The sequence below is a fragment of the Bos indicus x Bos taurus genome, chromosome 2 (genome assembly GCF_003369695.1).
Source record: "Bos indicus x Bos taurus breed Angus x Brahman F1 hybrid chromosome 2, Bos_hybrid_MaternalHap_v2.0, whole genome shotgun sequence".
Classification (NCBI taxonomy): domain Eukaryota; kingdom Metazoa; phylum Chordata; class Mammalia; order Artiodactyla; family Bovidae; genus Bos; species Bos indicus x Bos taurus.
Window position 1 is genome coordinate 18,886,926 of NC_040077.1, and position 21,512 is coordinate 18,908,437.

At 40.4% G+C, this 21,512-nt stretch overlaps 1 protein-coding gene across 1 annotated transcript in view; it reads left to right on the top strand.

The window, feature by feature from the left end:
- PDE11A (phosphodiesterase 11A) overlaps positions 1-21,512 on the top strand; it is a 422,322-nt gene that overhangs the window by 221,217 nt on the left and 179,593 nt on the right. Inside the window, exons 7-9 of the mRNA XM_027556915.1 lie at positions 12,698-12,773; positions 17,471-17,538; positions 18,488-18,580. Coding sequence (XP_027412716.1) covers positions 12,698-12,773; positions 17,471-17,538; positions 18,488-18,580 — 237 coding nt within the window. The remainder of the gene's footprint in view (positions 1-12,697; positions 12,774-17,470; positions 17,539-18,487; positions 18,581-21,512) is intronic.

Sequence of the window (21,512 nt, forward strand, 5' to 3'; positions counted from 1 at the left end):
GATGAGATATGTGTTCCAGGCAAGGCTGAGAGCATGAGGAGTCTGGAACAGAGATGAGTTAATGTAGCTGGAGGGCCGGGTAGATGAGGCGGGAGGAGAAAGCAGGGGCCAGATCATCCAGAGGCTTTGAAAGACATGTTAAGAAGTTTGAGTATTTATCATGGGCAAGGGGGAATCAGTAGTTAAATTATCAATGAGGGAGAGGAAGGAGTTATACTTTAGAAAGATCCCACTGGCTGCAGAACAGAGACTAGATCAGTAATGATAACTGAACATGTAATTGGAAGTGAGATTTAGTCTTGGTTTCTGAGACTCCAAAGCCCAGCCTCTGAATCCTGCCCTGTGCTGTCTCCAGTGTCTGGGGTGGGGTGCAACAATGACGGGGAGGTTGGAATCCAGGTCAAATTGATAACTTCATTCAGATCTTTGCAAATCTCTTCCTGGGCTTCCCAGGTGGCACAGTGGTAAAGAATCTGCCTACCAATGCAGGAGCAGCAGATGTGGGTTCCATCCCTGCACTCCAGTCTTTTTGCCTGGGAAATCCCATGGACAGAGAAGCCTGACAGGCTACAGTCCATGGGGTCACAAAGTCAGACACGACTGAGCGACTGAACATGGCATGGGAAGTTTAAATTCCTGAAATTTGTGTTTCTGTAGCTGCCTAGAATTCTCTTCCCCCAGGTCACATCTACTACATATTTTCTATTTATTCTCCACATCTAGCTGAGATGCCTGTATCCTGGATACCCTTTCGTGAGCTCCTGTCTGGGTTGGGTGTCTCCAGTGTGCTCCCTTAGCTACCCCAATGCTAACCACCCTCTGGCTAGCTTCAGTTTCTGACACATTATTTCTGAGCTTTGAGATACCTTCCTTGGGAAAGTAGACAGTCCAGAACTTCTTTAGTTCTCCTCCTATACAGAGAAACACCACCAACCTTGGTTCTGTGACTAGCAGAGCAGAAATGATTTATAGGTGTCAATATATGTATTAACATTATGATTGGGTTAGGACTGATGTTATAAAGTTTTGCCTTTTGCTATGCTTCTTTCTGATGCTTCTTTCCTTCTTCATTTCAGAATGCTGAACAACAGATTTGTAAACACATAGTTTTATGAAGAAATGATCTCAGTATTCTATTATTAACATCAATAGTACTGAACAGACTGAAAAGCTCACTACAGAAAAAAAAAATCATTAATTTCCCATTCATTGTTACAAAGTCAACATATTATATTAGATAGTTAAGAGATGATGGTCAATTCTTCCCCCAAATTATAGTGCCATATTTGGTATGGATTGCTATTATTCTGCTCTTAGCTTTGGACCAAAAGTCAAATTCTGGGGAAGCAAAAAGAGTCAACATATTTACACCATTTAAAAAGTTGGTTCATAAGGCATATGCAAAAGCATAAAAAAACATGATCAAGCTTCCCAATAAAGCATGATAGAGTAAATGCCCACTACCCAATTTAAGAGAAAGAACTCAGTCATTACTTCTGAATCCTTGTGTTGATCTTCCTTAATTCAGTCTCCTTTATTTCCCACACAGAGATAAACCGTTATCCTAATTTGAATTTAACAATTTTTTGCTTTTATATATAGTTTCATTGGGGCTTCCCAGTGGCTTAGTGATAAAAATCTGCCTGCCAATGCAGGAGGCATGAGTTCGATCTCTGGGTCGGGAATATCTCCTGGACAGAGGAGCTTGGCAGGCTACAGTCCGTGGGGTTGCAAAAGAGTTGGACACGATTTAGCAACTAAACAACAATAGTTTCATCATGTAGGTTTGAATCCCTGCCAAATATATTACAGTTTTTACATGTTATTACATGTTTTGCACATCTCTGAACTTTATATGAATTGAGTTATGCTGTGTGTCTTCTTCTATGGCTTGCTTTTTCAAATTCAGTATAAATTCCTGAATCAAGAACACTTGTAATTTGTTCATTTGTTTTCAGTGCTGGTAAGTATTCCACTGTATGAATGTGTCACTTCATCCACTATAGTGTTGATGGACATTTGCATGATATTACATGCATAAGTACATTCTTGGTCATTCCTGTCCATACCTCCAAATATACATGTGCAAGAGCTCTTCTAGCATCTGTACCTAGGAGAGTGACCTGCTCAGTCACAGGCTACAAGTATCTTCACCTTTAACAGGAGAATAAAAAGTTCTTGCCCATTTTCCTTATGAAAAACAGCATATGTAGCAAAAAGCGAGTAGTATCTCAGGAAATACTTCTTGCTAATACAATGCAGTGAGCCTGACTATTCCATATCCTTATGTCTACAGGCAGACTCTTATCACATCTCTTCCTGATTGGTGATTTACAGTCAATTTACATTTTCCTCCACACTTACAGTCCATTCCAGTATAAGACAGCCTGCTTACTCATTTACAAAAAAGAACAATTTGGGCTCTTGAGCAGAAATGCAACAGTTAGTTCTATGGGATTGAACATAAAAATTTCATGCTCTGATCCAGTAGTTAGAGGCAATGATGTCTGAAGACAGTAAACTGTGGTAGGTTAAGCAGTGACCATGCTGTGAAATCACTGTCTTCCCTATGATAGAATAAAGCAAGTACCTAGACCACCATTATTTCTTGGCCTTCTCCCTAAAATGCTTTTGATCTGCCACACAACTAATACCAATTTTAAATGCAAATCTGGCAATATATCATGATTTCTACATGTTCTCTTTGAGAGGTGCTGAAATTTAAAATTTCCTTATGTTTCCTTTCTCATGCGGAGGAGGAAAATTGGAAAAGAATTAATCAATGCAGATAGAGGTGAAAGAGTATGAATTCTGCCTAAATAGATTTGTCCTACAAATGTATGTGTGTTATGGTGTATGTATTATGTATCATACCAGGAAAAGAAAAGTATTTATCTGCTTAGGCTTCCTCCCTTTTCAAGAATATTTTGCTTCACTGATGGGTGTCAACTGCTTGTGTTAATGATAAATGAAACAGACTCTGGACTGAGCCACTGTGCTTTCCTCCAAGAGGCTAAGAGGCATGAACCTTTTCCTTTCAAAGCCTGATGTAAGATGGTATAGATCATAACATAAAGACCATCAATTCAGATAATTTCTTTCGTTAACATAGTATTTTCCTCAAGGTAAAAAATACCAAGGCAAAGTAGAATTGTTTCACCCTTTCACTAAAGGTAATTCTAGGATTATCTTAGAGGTAGAGGATACCTTTTAGAACTGTGCTGTCTTCTTGCAAAGGTTTGAGTCCTCTCTTCTTAAGTCTGGTGCATGGGTCCATAGTTTTTCCCAATAATTACAATAAGTCATTGTTTATCAATGGTAGAATATAAGGAAATCATTTTTTAAATATAGGATTAATGGATTATCTCCAGTAGGTATCTCCATTGGAGAAAGCGTGTGCTTTTATATTCTCTACATTACTGACTTCCCCAAATAATTTGAAGCTGGTTAACAAAAATGATAATTTGCAGAGAAGTTTCCTTTTCAAAGCATTTCCTATTTTCTTCTTACCGATTTTCTCAACATAAGTCTATTCTGAGCACCGGTACCTATCCTACATTTCTCAGTGGCTCACTGGGTAATCCTGGCCATTTGAATTCTCTTCACTGAACATGAATAAGGACCCCGAACATTAGTAGTGAACTGGAATAGAGCTCCCCTAGTGGATTGGCCTTATTTCTGGGGTTTCATACCGTAGATACATCAACTTGCAGTTACTATAAATATTAGAGATTTCTTTGATTTATGAGTGAGGAAGCAGAGGCTCAGAGAGCTGAAGTGACTTGCCTAAGGCCACACAGCTTCCTTGAGACATGGCGCAGAACAGCCTGTGGACCTTCCGGAACCTAGTTCACTCCTCTCTCCCTGGTGGCCTCTCAGGGGGACCAGCTACTCAGGGGCTGCCTGGAAAACAGGGTCGCCACTCTGTCATTTCTCTCTCCACAGAGGCGTGAACTCGTGGCCAGCAGACCAACCTTTTCGTCCCATCTGTCCCAGTCACCGGCTGGGTAGTCTCAGGCGTCCTACTTTTATACATATTGTGGCATATAAAATTCTATATAAATGTTTTATAAATCATGCTTGTGGTTATACTCCTATAATTATATAAATATTTAAATGTCAGGTGAAGATTTTAATCTGGTTGAGGATTAGGTTTTTGGTTCTGAGGGAGTGCTGGAGGCAGGTCCTTTCTCTAAATGAGAACACCTTTCCACACAACCAGAGACGAGCAGATCTTAATCGTGGACAAACCAACGTGAATGTCCTCTTCCTCCAGAGACACAGTGGGGAAGAAGAGGAAAGTCTCTAGCTAAAGAGAGGAATAAAGCATGATTGTTCGTTGGCAGTAAAGAAGAGATGGTGGCAATAATCTGATGACTTGTAGGTCTTCAAGAAAGTCAGGTCTTTACCTGCCTGGCCAGAGAAGAACAATAGCACATGTTAGCTAAAAAGATGTACAAGGCTGGACACATGTTCTGTGGCCCCTGGGGGATGTTCACCATATCCTCCCACGTAGGGACCGGCCGTATGTGACTCTGGCTCTTCACGAGAGTGGCCGGCCGGTTATCCAGGGGCCAGGCTACCTATGTACATTGTTGTTGTTTGGTTGCTAGGTCATGTACGACTCTTTTGTGACCCCATGATCTGTAGCCTTCCAGGCTCCTCTGCCCATGGGAATCCCCAGGCAAGGATATTGGAGTGGGTTCCCATTTCCTTCTCCAGGAGATCCTTCCTACCCAGGGAACAAACCTGCATCTCCTGCATTGCAGGCGGATTCTTTACCACTGAGCAACCAGGGAAGCCCACCTATGCACATAAGAGATGATCAGATTTGGGGAGCTGGCTACTGTCCAGGTCCAAGCAACCCACCAATCTTTAAAACATACAACAAAAATCCAGTGGCTAATCATAATTTATTCCATCAAGGTTTGCCTTAGCTGTACTGTTGAAGTAGAAACTGTATTTCTACCTTCTTTGCCTTCTCCGTGTGTGTGCTAAGTTGCTTTTGTCGCGTCTGCCTCTTTGCAACCCCACGGACTGTAGCCTGCCAGGCTCCTCTGTCCATGGCATTCTCCAGGCAAGAATACTGGAGTGGGTTTCTATGCCCTCCTCCAGGGCATCTTCCCAACCCAGGGATCGAACCCAGGTCTCCTGCTTGGCAAGTGGATTCTTTACCACTAGTGCCACTTGGGAAGCCCTCTTTGTCTTCACTATTTTGAAATCTCAGCTGTGAAAGTATCAGTCCTCTTTTTGATAGAATCTACAAAGGGATGTCATTAATGTGATGTAAACCTCCTCCCAGGCGCTGTCAGGCACTTGCTGTGAGGACTGTGGGGCAAGTAATCGTCGTTGTCCACCTGCTGTGTGTTCTCTTTGTGATTGTTTTAAATATTTAATGGAGTTCCCTCCTTGTGGTGAACAGAGTGGCTTAGCCAGCGAGGCACAGTGATTACTTGCCTTCTGCCTGCCTGAGTTGACTCCTGAGTGGTGCCTGCTGGGCTTGATAGTGTGCTTGGTTTTAAGGCCAAACTCTTTGATTTATGTGTGGAAAATTATGACAGAATGGTTATATAAGACAGTTACCAAGCCAGAATCAAATTTCTGGCATTTAAATTCCATAGTCTTATGAAGATTACTGTATGTTTGTTCTATTACAAGGTTCTGCGATTCTCAAAAAGAAAAACAGAAAAAACCTATTAAGTATAACTGATTATATTTACTTATAGTGACTCAAGAAACACTCATTTTCATGGGTTATTATGCTAGTGGATTTTGTAGACTAATCAGTCATTTGCTCCACGGTGGGGCTATTCATGCTTGGCTTCTAAAGACATTGACAGGAATATCATGTATGTTAATTTTCTTTCGCTGTGTAGCAAATCACTACAAATGTAGAAGCTTAAGGCAAACATCTGTTTATTATCTCACAGTTTCTGGCATGGCATCGTTGGTTTCTCTGCTAGGGTCTCACGGGGTGGAAAGCAGGAGCTGGCCAGGTGGCATTCTCACTTGGTCTTGGCATTCTTTTCAAAGCCTGTTTAGGTTGTTGGCAGAATTGGGTTCCTTGCAGTTGCAGACTGAGGTTCCCATTTTCTTACTGACTGCTGACCGAAAGTCTCTCATAGCTCCCTGAGCTTTCCCTCAGGTACAAGCCACATGGCCCTCTCACAACGTGGCAGCTTACTTCTTCAAAGCCAAGAGGAGGAACTCCATTTGGCTCTCACAGAGGCTCACATAATGTCAGGAGTGACTGTGTACTCACAGAGATGGCTGTGCCATCTCCTTCACCTTATAACATGGCCTAATCTGGGAAGTGACAGTCCTGTCATATTCTCAGGTCCTTCCCACCCATACTTGAGGAATGGGGATTATACCAGATCTGTACAAAATGGAGAGTGGGCACGTGTGAATCTTAGCAGCCGTCTTTAGAATCCTGCCTACCACAGCATAATAAAAACTAAACTTGAGGCTATACAAAGTATCCCATGAAATAATCTGTATGTCCTGATATGGAAAAATGTCCACAAGAATAAAAGCAAATAAAGAGAAGTAAGTTTAGAATAATGTTTAAAAGTATATATAGAATAATAAATGTGGGCATATTTTTCTAAAAGACACCTCAAACCTAACATGTCCAAAACAGAACTCACACTCTCTTTTCTGCTAAGCTTGCTTTTCTGTTTCCCTATCTTTATTAAGGCAACTCAGTCCTTCCTGGTGCTTATGCCAAAAATGTTATAGTCATGATTCTCCTATGTTGCACATCTAACTCATTAGGAAGTGCAACTGGCTGTACCTGTAAAATTTATCCAAAGTCTGACCACTTCTCAACACTCAGCTGCTACCACCCAGATCCAGGCCACTATCATCTCTGGACTATTTCATGGGTATAACTTCATAATCTACTGCTTGGCTTCCACTCTTTCCCTCCACACCCTGTTCTTAATACATTAGCCAGAGGTTTAAAGTTTTTAAGTATGTTGTATCACAACTCTGCTCACAAACTCTTCACGGTCTCATTTCACTACAGTAAAATCCAAATTCACAATTCTTCCAGAGCCTTACAATGCCTTACACAGCATGTTGCTTCATTATCTATCCCCAGACCTCATTCACACTTCTCCAGCCACCCTGGTCTCCTTGTTATTCCTAGAACATGCCACTCACACAGTTACCTCAGGGCTTTTGGACTGACTACTCCTCTGCTGAAATACTCTTCCTTCAATATCTGCATGGATCACATCCGTAGTTTTTATGGTCATTATTCAAATACTATCTGTTAGTAAGGTCTGGTACCCTTATATTTCTAATCCCTTTTATCCTGCTCTACTTTTCCCCCATAATTTTAATACCTTCTCACATATAATTTATTTATATGTTTTTTGTATTCTTTATCATCTGTCTTCTCTCACTAGAATGTGAGCTCCGTGAAGGTAAGAATTTTGCTGGTTTTACTCACTGATGTATCCCTAAAAACTAATAGGCATTATTGTTGAATATTGTTCAGTATTGTTGAACATATTATCTGTTATTTATTAATAATTATGTATTATTGAATATGTTATAAATAGATATGTAACATATTAGATATTTTCAGGAAAAGATCCAGAAGAACTTATCCCAAATGGTTAATAGTTGCCATTTCTAGAGATGGCAAGATTATAGCTTTTGATTTTAATTTAACAATTTCACAAATGTATATATTATATTTATAATCATGCCAAATTATAAAGATGTTTAAAAGTGTTAGGCCTTTTATATCTTTTGTGAAATTATATTTTATCAGGCTATTATGAACTTTCTAAAAACTATAAACTGCCACTCAAAGCTAGAATTTAGATAATGCAAGATCTAAGTACACTAACTTGCCTTGCTGTATCTTTGAGGCATTCAGATGGATTATTTTCTATTGCCCTTGCCAGCACAGAGTTTGGTTGGATTTTATTCTAAGATCCTTGTCTGAGGCTCTCCCAGCAGCATGCATATAAACCACTTGCAGATGACCTGCCCTTGTATCAGGTGGCTTCTTCAGGCACATTCTCTGTTTATAAATGCCTTCACCATGAAACATTTATTCTGGCCTTGCCTTTAGAAGGCTTTGTGCTTGTGAACTCAACTCCCAATAATTAGTTGCACTGTAGCGCATCATCTGTGCAGCTTTCTGCCCTTTTTTTTTCATACTAGATCAAAAGAACACCTTAAAACAAGTACACTAATGCGCAGCCAGCTATTATTTAGTCAATATAAGGTATACTACTCTGTTGCTTAATTCAATATTTCCCTCCATTTGTATAGTTATGGGTAAAGAGTTTTCCGAGCCATTTCATGAAGAATTTGTTTTCTGCCTGCAACAAAAATGAACAATCGGACCCAACATTTAAACAAGAAAAGCGTTCAGCAAGGGGAATGTCAGAAAGTAGCTAAGAAGTAGGGCAAGTAGGGCACAGATGGTTTGGTGGTCTGTGTGTTACAGATTCAGGAGTGGTGGAAAATCCGTCAGCACCCAACTCTCCTCTGCCGTGGGGAACTGATCCCCAGAGTTACACAGTTAAATCTGAGGTGTCAGGATATTGAGTCTGTCACCCTTCAGTCTCATGCAGTTCTTCCCTGTAAAGTTCTTTCTTTCTTTTTTTTTTTTTTATTTAAGCCTGTTATAGAGAAGTCAATAGTTCTTCCCCTTGCCATGTAGCACTTAAGGATAATGGGGCTTCAGGCTCTGAAATCCTTTGACTTAGAGCATTAAAGCTCCTTTCATCTGCCAGATCTTCACAGCGAAGCACTGCTGCAATCTGGGATGCTGAGTGCTAGCCCGGCAGGACAGCTCCTTTTTCATCCTTTATAACGCCTTCTGGTCTATCAGTTATGCTTCTGTTACAAAAGGAAATGTGCAAAAATGGAACCATTAAGAGACAGGGCTCTGTGAATCTGCCAAGGTGTATTTGCTCCCGGTAATCTCTCAGTCGCTGAAACTCAAGTGTAAACCAGTTCGAGAGACTTTCCAGAGAGTAGGGTTTGGTAGGGAAGACTGGACAATGGATACTGGATTTCCAGATGACCAGGAGGGCAAGCAGAGTCAGCAGGGTTACTGAGACTTGAATGGGGAAGCTGTAAGTATGGGGTCCCATAGTTCTAAGTCAAACAGACTTTGCTGCTTCAGTGGTGGATATGATGCCTCTGCTTTAAGCCCAAAGGTTGGTTATTTTTGAGGAGTTCGTTTGTCAGGAATTTAAGGAATCATTTTTTGGCAGTGTTCTAGAAGCCTACGTGCAGATGAGGTTGGCATAAAGAAATGTCCCTTTGTTTCAGAGAAGTCAGGGGACTGACTCAGAACATCTCCCTCACTTGTCCTAGAGCCAGAATTTCCCACTGGTAGATTGGTGTTTGAGGGGCAAAACATTACCTTAGATTACTATTGAAGTTGCACATATCGTTCTAGTGAAGGGAAACACATTGCACAGTAATGAATAATATTATGTTATCACCAATTCTTTTAACATTGCCTCTGAGTGCCTTTGAGAGTCTGGAAAATATGACAGTATATTTTGATGGCTCCATGAGGTAAACAGTCTTAAATTATATCCATTAACTGGAAAGACCCAGTGAGGACAGAGACTAAGCAAAATTTTTAGTATATACATCTTTAATTGGAAAGAACTAGGCACCCCTAGATAATATATTTATTTTAATGCTAGCCTCCTGGAAAGGCTACTTAGTCTCACATGGCCTAACATTTGAGATTCTAATGGTGTAAATTTTAATCTAAGAATAATGTAGCAGGGAACCTGTGGAACAATGGAGCAAATATTTCTGGAAAGGTGTTTTCTTACAATACTAGTAATATTGACTAGTAATATTGTTTTGATGACAAAACATCTTACACAGTCTGAAGCCCTTTCACACACATATTCTCATACAAAGACCTGGAAAATAAGAAAAACCAGAAAGAAGAAATGATGAGAAGGTGCTCTAATGCCAACATCTGGAGATAACCAGCGTTAATAGTTTGGTGTGCAAGAGATAAACATTGATGACAAAGTTGAGGCATGAAGAGTTTGGGGGACTTGGTCGGGACTGAGGGGCCAACAGATATTTTTGAGCTCATTGACTGATAGGATCTGCAGACTTGGGTTACCTGGTGCACAGAGATGATTCCTTCATACTTTCTTCTTCCTCCTTACCCTGTTTGGCATTCATTTTTCAAGGTCTTGTGCTTCTATGATGGGCTTCACCTCCCATCTCCTTCTCTTTCAATCCCTACAGAGGGATCACCAGGCACTCCCAGGCCTTGCTATCTCATGTAGTCATAACAGTTCAGTTCAGTTCAGCCGCTCAGTCGTGTCCAACTCTTTGTGACCCCATGGACTGCATGCAGCATGCCAGGGTTCCCTGTCCATCACCAACTCCAGGAGCTGTAGTCATATAACCTAAATTAGCTTAACTTTCCAGAAACAATGGCCGTAGCCACAAACAGATAACCAGAGAATTGCTTTAATGATCTTAAAATCAGAAAATTCACTCTCACCACACTCTGTCATCCTTTTCTATTCCTCTCTCCCATCTTGTTGGGCTCATCAGCAAGCAAATCATCACCTCCCCCTCTTCCCTGTTCTCATCGCCAGTCAGTGCTGCCCCACTTCTCTCCTTCAGCCACAGTGGGAACGACTTAGAAACATTCTCAACGTTCTCAGTCACCTCTCCCCACTCCTGGGCTCAGCCCACGCAGGACTCTAGCTCTGCTCACTCACTGTGGCCTTCCTCTCCTCCAGAACTAACCACTTAACTTCTGTTCCTGATCCCATTCCTTCTTTCCTTGACTGTCTTTGCATTCAGCTATCTCCAACCAGTCCATCCTAAAGGAGACCAGTCCTGGGTGTTCATTGGAAGGACTGATGCTGAGGCTGAAACTCCAATACTTTGGCCACCTCATGCGAAGAGTTGACTCATTGGAAAAGACCCTGATGCTGGGAGGGATTGGGGGCAGGAGGAAAAGGAGACAACAGAGGATGAGATGGCTGGATGGCATCACTGACTCAATGGACATGAGTCTGAGTGAACTCTGGGAGTTGGTGATGGACAGGGAGGCCTGGTGCGCTGTGATTCATGGGGTCGCAAAGAGTCGGACACGACTGAGCGACTGAACTGAACTGAACTGATCCTGTGTTACTAAAGCCAGTAGCCCATTTTCAGCACTTATCCTATTTGACTGTTACGCACCATTGGACACCATTGTTCCCCTTTAGCTCTGTTTAGAAAATAACCTTTTCTCTTGATTACAGGTAATTCATTATCTAAAATTTAGAATATAGAAGCAGTAGTTAAAAAAACGTCCCATAGGCAGAGTTCTTTCACGGCATATACATACATCAAATCATCATGTTGTACGCTTTAAATAAGTTACAGTTTTGTCAATTATACCTCAATAGAGCTGGAAGGAAAAAGGATCAGTGATTGCCAGAGGGATGGGTAGATGAGTAGGTGGCATACAGAGGACTTTTAGGGCAGTGAAGCTACACTGTATGAAGCTATAATGGTAGATATGTGCCATCATAAAGTTGTTAAGACCCATAGAATGTACAGCATTGATCGTGAACGCTAACGTAAGCCATGGAATTTGAATAATAATGATGCATCAGTGTGGGTCCACCCGTTGCACAAATGCACCACTCTGGTGGGGGACGTTGGTAGTGAGGGCTGTCACTTTGTGTATGCGTGGTGGTGGGGGATATTTGGGAACTCTGTATTTGGCCTCATTAGTTATGAACCTATTTGTTTTTTTAAAAAAAAACATTTAAGTCTATTTTAAAAGCAAAGAAACAAACACTTCCATGGACAAACAGTTCAAGGGGAGCTATTATGCTTATAATTTTACCAGGATTTTCCAATGTGCATACTATATATTTATACACCCACAGGCAGTAAGACTAGTGAAAGTGAAAATGAAGTTGCTCAGTCATGTCCAACTCTATGCAACCCCATGGACTGTGGCCCACCAGGCTCCTCTGCCCATGGGATTCTCCAGGCAAGGATACTGGAGTGGCTTGCCATTTCCTTCTCCAGGGGATCTTCCCTACCCAGGGATCGAACCCAGGTCTCCTGTGGCAGACACTTTAACCTCTGAGCCACCAGGGAAGCCCAAGAAAGTAAAGTCGCTCAGTCACGTCCAACTCTTTGTGATCGCATGGACTGTAGTCTACCAGGCTTCTCTGTCCATGGGATTTTTCAGACAAGAGTATTGGAGTGGGTTGCCATTTCCTTCTCCAGGGGATCTTCCTGACCCAGGGATCGAACCAGGGTTTCCTGCATTGCAGGCGGATTCTTTACCAACTGAGCTATCAGGGAAGCCCTAACTAGTAGCACTTAATATATTAAAATTTTCCCTGTTTATAAATATTCTTCTACAGCATGATTTTGATTAGATGGACAATATTCCACTGTGCTGTGATTTACTTAACCAGCTTCCTCCAGTGTAATGTTCAGGTTATTTCTGGTACACCATTAGTATAAATAATGCTATGGCTTGGTTTCTTTGGGATGTACATTGTGATGTTTTAACTGAAAAGAGACAGGCAAGTATATGCATTAAAATTATGTCTTTTTAAAAGTTACTTTTAAACACCTGTTATGAAGGGTGGTAAGCCATATATCAGAAATGGGTAGATGATATTTAATTTTAATTAATTGCTTTCTTATGTCCTAGGCTGACCAGATATCTGGTTTTCACATAAGATCAGTTCTCTGCGTACCTATTTGGAATAGCAACCACCAAATAATTGGTAAGACATTACCTAAATTATCAGACTTCTTATATTAAAACAAAAATGCAATTTACTTTAAAGTATATCTATCTGCTTTTTAAATGTACCTCCTTTTCACGTCCAGGACTCATCAACTTATGTTCATACTCTTGTGTAATCTCACAAGTGAAGACTCCTGATAAATCAACATTAAGCAGGACAATGCACAAATATTTATTCCTTTAAATAAGAACCAATGATTTTGAAGTTGATGGGGATTTCAGAAAGCAACTAACTGAACTCTTTTATCTTACTCTGTGGAAATTGAGGCCCAAAGAGAGAGAAAAGATTTGAATAAGGTCACAAAGTGAGTTCTTAGCAGAGTCCCGAATAGAACTCAGGCCTCCTAATCCTAGTACATACGTATGTTTACATCTATGCTTTCACACATGGGATAAATGCAAAGACTGAAATGTGTCTTTCTGCCTCGGTGGTTCCAAAACAGGTTACACTTTCCCCTGAATATGGCAATTGTGGGCCAGAGCTGTTTCCAATTTTTCTCTCCCTCCCTGCTCCTTTCCTTTCCCTCAAACATTCATTCAGGAAAATCTCAAACCTAAAGTTAAGCAAGAAGGGGTCAGTAGTTAAAGTCAAGAAGTGGGGAGACAGTAGTTGTTCAAACATAGTGAAAATATATCTTTCTTCTAACAGACATAAGGTAACTAATACATTTGGAAACTAATATAAATTTGTCTCTTTGTTTCACCCTAAGGCTGCCTGTTAAATTCTAAGATAGTGGACTTACCAAAGGATTTAATTTTCTATAAATATTAACACTTGAATTCCAAGAGAATTTTTTCATCAGTTTTCTTAATTTGCAGAAAATATTAGCATTTTTGAACATAAAGAAGATTCTAAGATTTGAGAAATTGAATCTCTAGTACAAAGCCTTAAATTACATCATGTGTCAAGTTTTAAATATGTTTGTTTGCTTGTTTGTTTTGGCTGTGCTGGAGCATGCTGGATCTCAGTTCCCGTGTGAGGGAACCCCTTCCTCTGCAGTGGAAGCATGGAATCCTAACCACTGGACCACCTTGGGAAGTCCCAAAATATATTTAAGTTTAATGAGAAGAGAAAGTCCATGAGAAACAGCCTGCATTATCTGTACATGTCCAATGGCAATCTCACATGCAGTCTTACATTTCATTCCTAAGTGTAAACATCTATTTTCTTTCACAACTAAGATTGTAGTTTGCCTATAACACACTAAAAGCTTTGTATTTTATTTTACATGTCTTCTACCATATGATGACATAGCTCCCTAATGAGAAGTTAGGTGTTTTTAAAAAACAAAAGCCTTTAGAATATCAGTTCAGTTCAGTTCAGTCGCTCAGTCGTGTCTGACTCTTTTGACCCCATGAACCGCAGCACGCCAGGCCTCCCTGTCCATCACCAATTCCCAGAGTCCATCCAAACCCATGTCCATTGAGTCGGTGTTGCCATCCAACCATCTCATCCTCTGTCATCCCCTCCTGCTCCTGCCCTCAATCCTTCCCAGCATCAGGGCCTTTTCAAATGAGTCAGCTCTTCACATCAGGTGGCAAAAGTATTGGAGTTTCAGCTTCAACATCAATCCTTCCAATGAACACCAGGACTGATCTCCTTTAGGATGGACTGGTTGGATCTTCTTGCAGTCCAAGGGACTCTCAAGAGTCTTCTCCAACGCCACAGTTCAAAAGCACCAGTTCTTCAGTGCTCAGCTTTCTTTATAGTCCAACTCTCACATCCATACATGACCACTGGAAAAACCATAGCCTTAACAAGACGGACCTTTGTTGACAAAATAATGTCTCTACTTTTTAATATGTTGTCTAGGTTGGTACTAACTTTCCTTCCAAGGAGTAAGTGTCTTTTAATTTCATGGCTGCAATCATCATCTGCAGTGATTTTGGAGCCCAGAAAAATAAAATCAGCCACTGTTTCTACTGTTTCCCCATATATTTGCCATGAAGTGATGAGACCACATGCCATGATCTTCGTTTTCTGAATGTTGAGCTTTAAGCCAACTTTTTCACTCTCCTCTTTCAACTTCATCAAGAGGCTCTTTAGTTCTTCTTCACTTTCTGCCATAAGGGTGATATCGTCTGCATATCTGAGGTTATTGATATTTATCCTGGCAATCCTGATTCCAGCTTGTGCTCCCTCCAGCCCAGCGTTTCTCACTCTGCATATAAGTTAAATAAGCAGGGTGGTGATATACAGCCTCTACGTACTCCTTTTCCTATTTGGAACCAGTCTGTTGTTCCAGGTCCAGTTCTAACTGTTGCTTCCTGACCTGCATACAGATTTCTCAAGAGGCAGGTCAGCTGGTCTGGTATTCCCTTCTCTTGAAGAATTTTCCACAGTTTATTGTGATCCACACAGTCAAAGGCTTTGGCATAGTCAGTAAAGCAGAAATAGGTGTTTTTCTGGAACTTTCTTGCTTTTTTGATGATCCAGAGGATGTTGGCAATTTGATCTCTGGTTCCTCTGCCTTTTCTAAAACCAGCTTGAACATCTGGAAGTTCACGGTTCACGTATTGCTGAAGCCTGGCTTGGAGAATTTTGAGCATTACTTTACTAGCGTGTGAGATGAGTGCAATTGTGCGGTAGTTTGAGCATTCTTTGGCATTGCCCTTCTTTGGGATTGGAATGAAAACTGACCTTTGCCAGTCCTGTGGCCACTGCTGAGTTTTCCAAATTTGCTGGCATATTGAGTGCAGCACTTTCACAGCATCATCTTTCAGGATTTTGAATAGCTCAACTGGAATTCCATCACCTCCACTAGCTTTGTTCATAGTGATGCTTTCTAAGGCCCACTTGACTTCACATTCCAGGATGTCTGACTCTAGGTGAGTGATAACACCATCGTGATTATCTGGGTCATGAAGATCTTTTTTGTACAGTTCTTCTGTGTATTCTTGCCACCTCTTCTTAATATCTTCTGCTTCTGTTACATCCCTACCATTTCTGTCCTTTATTGAGCCCATCTTTGCATGAAATATTCCCTTGGTATCTCTAATTTTCTTGAAGAGATCTCTAGTGTTTCCCATTCTGTTGTTTTCCTCTATTTCTTTGCATTGATCACTGAGGAAGGCTTTCTTATCTCTTCTTGCTATTCTTTGGAATTCTGCATTCGGATGGGTATGTCTTTTCTTTTCTCCTTTGCTTTTCACTTCCCTTCTTTTCACAGCTATTTGTAAGGCCTCCTCAGACAGCCATTTTGCTTTTTTTGATTTCTTTTTCTTGGGGATGGTCTTGATCCCTGTCTCCTGTACAGTGTCACGAACCTCCGTCCATAGTTCATCAGGCAGTCTGTCTGTCAGATCTAATCCCTTAAATCTATTTCTCACTTCCACTGTTTGATTTAGGTCATACCTGAATGGTCTAGTTGTTTTCTCCACTTTCTTCAATTTCAGTCTGAATTTGGCAATAAGGAGTTCATGATCTGAGCCACAGTTAGCTCCCGGTCTTATTTTTGCTGACTGTATAGAGCTTCTCCATCTGCAAAGAATATAATCAATCTGATTTCAGTGTCAACCATCTGGTGATGTCCATGTGTAGAGTGTTCTCTTGTGTTGTATATTTAGTGTATATAGGGACACAAGGGAATGTTTTCAAGATTGTTGAATTTTTCTAGTTAAACTTGTGTGCTTTGATAGTGCCATGATCCCTGGGTCATGCCCAAAACATGTAGTATAATGCTGGACATGAACTTTGGAAAGAAGACCCACATAAGTTAAATTTTGTAAAACTAGTTTAGCCCCATTGGTAGCAGGCAACAAAACTAGCCTTCCTTTGAAGGTTAACTGTATCATAATTCTTAACATTTCTTGAATGTTCTCTCCATGTGGACCAATATGCTTTACAAACATTATTCAAATGTTATCTTGTTTAATCTTTATAACCCACTGAGACAGTTAACATTTTATCCTCATTTTACAAATGAACAAATTCAGTGTTAAGTAATGTGCTCACAGTAACACTACTAACAATGGAATTGAAATTCAAACCAAGGATGTTTAACTCCAGAGCCTATGTTCTTAATCACTATGCCATGCTGCCTCATTTAAGCACTAAGCTTCAGAGAATTGAAAACATTTTAATTATATATAAATATTTTTAATTTGTTCAATTTAATTTATATAATTATATATGGCTTCCCAGGAGGTACAGTGGTGAAGAATCTTCCTGCCAGTGCAGAAGGCGCAAGAGATGTTGGTTTGATCCCTGGGTCAGGAAGGTCCCCTGGAGAAGGAAATGGCAACTCACTCCAGTATTCTTGCTTGGAAAATTCCACAGACAAAGGAGTCTGGCAGGCTACAGTCCATGGGGTCACAATGAGTCAGACACAACTGAGCACACACACACACATGCGTGTATATATATATATATATATGTATGTAACTGTATATACGTGTGCACCATGATATATCAATTATTGTACACAGTCATCTTGAAAACCATTTTTGGGGAATCTGGTTAATACCTGAGACCTGGTCTGGATATCAGAGCTGGAAAATGGGCTGCATCCCTATACGCCTCACATCTGCTCTCACACAGGCAGCAGGTGTTAGAGCAACCTGGGGTTAAGCTGAGTGTCTGCACTTAAAGGAGGCTAGAGTCATTTTACTTGTGCTGTAGGAACAGGATATCCAGTGTCAAAAATGACCACATCTCCCAACCTCTTCTCACAGGAGTGGCTCAAGTGTTAAATAGACTCGATGGGAAACCTTTCGATGATGCCGATCAACGACTTTTCGAGGTAAGAAAATAAATGTCTGAACCAGGGGTTATAGCTGAGTCAGTAGTAGTCTCCTGGTTACAGCTTGCTCACATTAGGAAGGATAAATAGTTATTAATTGACAACTTTTAATCATTATACTTTGACAGCATGATGAAATTTAAATGAAGATTTAAAGAATGTATCAGTGTTTAGGTAAGATTTGATTCTGTTTTTCATGAATCAGTTTTTTTTTTTTAATCCTAATTGATTGTTTTTTATGGGATTGAACTGCCTTCTTCTCTCAAGTGTAAATCGCCTTATCTTTTTCTTGTTCGTGTGCATTCAGCCTTGAGGCCTCTAGCCAGCTCTGCCAGGGGCGCTGCCATCCCCTCTCTTCTGTCTCCAACCTTCCATGTATTTACTCCTGTCTGCCCTCAGCTGGAGAGGTTAGCCTTGAACAGGCTTCCTAGTAGACTTTGCACCAGTAGCCAAAATGAAAACCCCATGATTATTTTTCTCTAGCTGAGAGTACGTCGGAGCTTCTTTACTAACTGGCTCAAAATCTGAATCCTGCGTCCCCTTAACATTTACCTTACGGATACAGTCACTTGGTTTCTTTACCAAACTCTTTTATACCCTAGCTTTTGAAAGAGATTGCTTTTGATTAAATGGAATAAAATGACTAAAATCAGTTCACAACCTAAATAAAGTAAGAACACATTTAAATGGACTATATGTTTCTAAATGTATAAAGTTATTTCTTCACAATAACATTAAATTAATAATTTTTCTCTTGTGCAGTGTGAGCGATAAAGCTGTTACATGACAATAGTAATTAAGAATTTTAATGTACATATTTCCCTAAGGCCTACCTCTGTGTACAATAAAATTACATTTTCAGGCCCATTCCTGATGCCTGTCTGCTTTTATATTAGATTATGCCAATGAGTTATTGCAATTTTTAATTAGTGAACTCTCTCTTTCCTAGGCTTTTGTCATCTTTTGTGGCCTTGGCATCAACAATACAATTATGTACGATCAAGTGAAGAAGTCATGGGCCAAGCAGTCCGTGGCTCTTGATGTAAGTGCAATATATTTATGTCAGAACTTATGCTAAAAGCTCTAATCTTTGAGGGGGAAAAAGTCCTTGTTATGGAGTTTAGCTTTTCAAGTTTTAATTATTTATTTATGGGGTCAAATTTTAGTGTCAAGGATTTGAATTTGATGAAAGCTATAGACCCTCTCTAGAAAAATATACATGTGCACGTAGTTTTACATATACTTTCAAGGATTATAATTCAGGGATAATCACAGATCCCCTGCAGCCCAGCCATATATGTTGTATAATGCATGAGTGCTCAGTTGTGTCTGACTCTCGGTGACCCCATAGACTGTAGCTCGCCAGGCTCCTCTGTCCGTGGAATTTTCCAGGTAAGAATACTGCAGTTCATTGCCATTTCCTACTTTTTACCTACTCTTTACCATTGCACCACCTGTGTATGGTTATTATAAGTACAGATTTAAAATTTTAGGTTTGTTAAAAGGGATGATCCAAAATTTATTTGTCAGGATTTAAAATATATTATGAATGTATTTTGAATATATATAGATAATCTGGGAATTCACAACTTTTATTACTGTAAAAAAAACTCCACTGTGATAATGTGTGATGCGGATGGGGGAAACTGATCTTGTCACCTTGCAAGCCCCCCACCCTTCCCCACCACAGACACGAGCATCCCGCTGAGAACTCGGCCCTGTTTCCCGGGCCTGTATTCCATCTCGCCTCAGACCCACCAAGTTCTAAAAGTATAGCTCTAGTCTCCCCTGAATCCCAGCTTGTTTAGACCCAATACCTATTTTTTTCCAACTTCTATTAGCAAAGATTTTATTTATATCTATAAAATAAGTTTGGCTTCTCTGGTGGCTCGTATAGTAAAGAATATGCTTGCAATGTAGGAGACCCAGAGTCAATCTCTAGGTTGGGCAGATCCCCTGGAAAAGGAAATGGCCACCCACTCCAAAATTCTTTCCTGGAGAATTCCATGAACAGAGGAGACTGGTGGGCTACAATCCTGGGGTCGCAAGAGTCAGACATGACTGAGCGACTCACCCACATGAGATAAGTAGAGCAGATAAAATGTCAATGTCCAGTAATATTATACGGTACAGTATGATATAGGACATGTACAATCTTCAAAATACTCCGTGTATCAAGTGAGACATTGTTAGGAAGAGAAAACCGAGGAAGAAGGTAAATAGGCGAGTGAGTGATACCTGCAGAATTCTGGTTTAAGGTTTAGAAGACTTAAAATTAACAGCCAACCGTCTATGTGGGGCTTCCCTAGTATCTCAGCTGGTAAAGCAGGAGACCCCCAGGTCAATACCTGGGTCAGGAAGATCCCCTGGAGAAGCGATAGGCTACCCACTCCAGTATTCTTGCCTAGAGAATCCCCATGGACAGAGGAGCCTGGCAGGCTGCAGTCCATGGGGTCGCAAAGAGTCGAACACTAAGCTTAGCATAACCATCTATATACTTTCCCTTCCTAACCAGACCATGACGTCTGGAAGCAACAAGGATCTGTGTCTTTTTTTTTTTTTTTTGCAACCATATTCCCAGAGTCTAGCAGGGTACTTTGGTATTTATTGAATGGTTTTGGATGAATAGATGAAGGGGAAAAAGAAGGAGGGAGGAAAGAATGGAAGGAAGGGATTTTTTGCTCTCCCTCTGAGATAGTCCTGCTTTGTTTATATGTAACATCTCTCCAGTAAGCAATAAACACAAATATCTACAGGTTGAGTTAATATACAGGTGAGCTTTAAACATGCAGCCAGCGAATAAGAATCACTAGTAGAACATTAAGGTCTGTGTGCAGACCTGTTTTTAAATGCTGGCTCTGTCACCTGCCCCAATGGTGAGAATTAAATGAGATGATACATGTGAAGATTTTAGGATGTGGTCAATAAATTATGGCAATAACAACAGTCACTTTATTACTTATAATTGTGTTTTTATTACTGAGAAATTATCATGAATTGGAAGAAAGAGCAAAAGACAGGAATTTGGAACAGCAAATGTTGAGTCATGCCTCCTTCACTCTCATTGAATTCAGATCTCTAGAGAGTTACTTCATCCATTGTTTCAGAATTTCTGAAACGATAAAAAGAACTCACTATAAATTAGCCCCACTTAAACCCTACTTCATATTGCTATGATAGAATTCTCTCTCTCTCACACACACAGAACCTCTCATGCTCTCACTCCTTGCCAACCTCCTAGTGGCTACTGAAGAGGGCTCAGATAACTGGATTGAAGCATGAATGGCCATTTACCAATGAAAGTCAGCATTCTCACTGGTTCCACTGCTTTTTAAAAAATTGAGATCTAGTTGATATATAATGCTGTGTTAGTTTCTGGTATACAGCAAAATGATTCAGTTATTTAGATCATCTTTTTCAGATTCTTTTCCATTATAGGCTATCATAACTTGTTGAATATAGTTCCTTGCGCCATGCAGTAGGGCCTTGTTCTTTATCTATGTGATATATATGGTGGTGTGTCTCTATTCCACCCCCAGCCTTTCCCCTTTAGTAGTCCTAAGTTTGTTTTCTATATCTGTGAGTCTATTTCTGTTTTGTAAATAAGTTCATTTGTATCATTTTTAAACGATTCCACATAAAAGTGATGTAATATTGTTAGAACAGGCAAGTTGCTAGATATGAACAGAGAAAGGGGGGCGTGGGCCAAATGGAAGGAAGCCATACATCTTGTGAACAACAGGGATCTGTGGGCAGACAAAGAAAAACAGGAACATCCAGACTGACAGGAAACCGCACATTTTGGGGTGACAAAGGTCCTGGAGGAAAAAGATCTATCTGACTTTCTTCGTTTTCACTGGTACCACTTAATTATCTACCTACCCGACCTAGGAAACCCCACAATTCCCATTACCTAGAAAGTGCTAATATCATAGTCTCCTTACCCAATAATTGATGATTTGAGTTCATAGTCA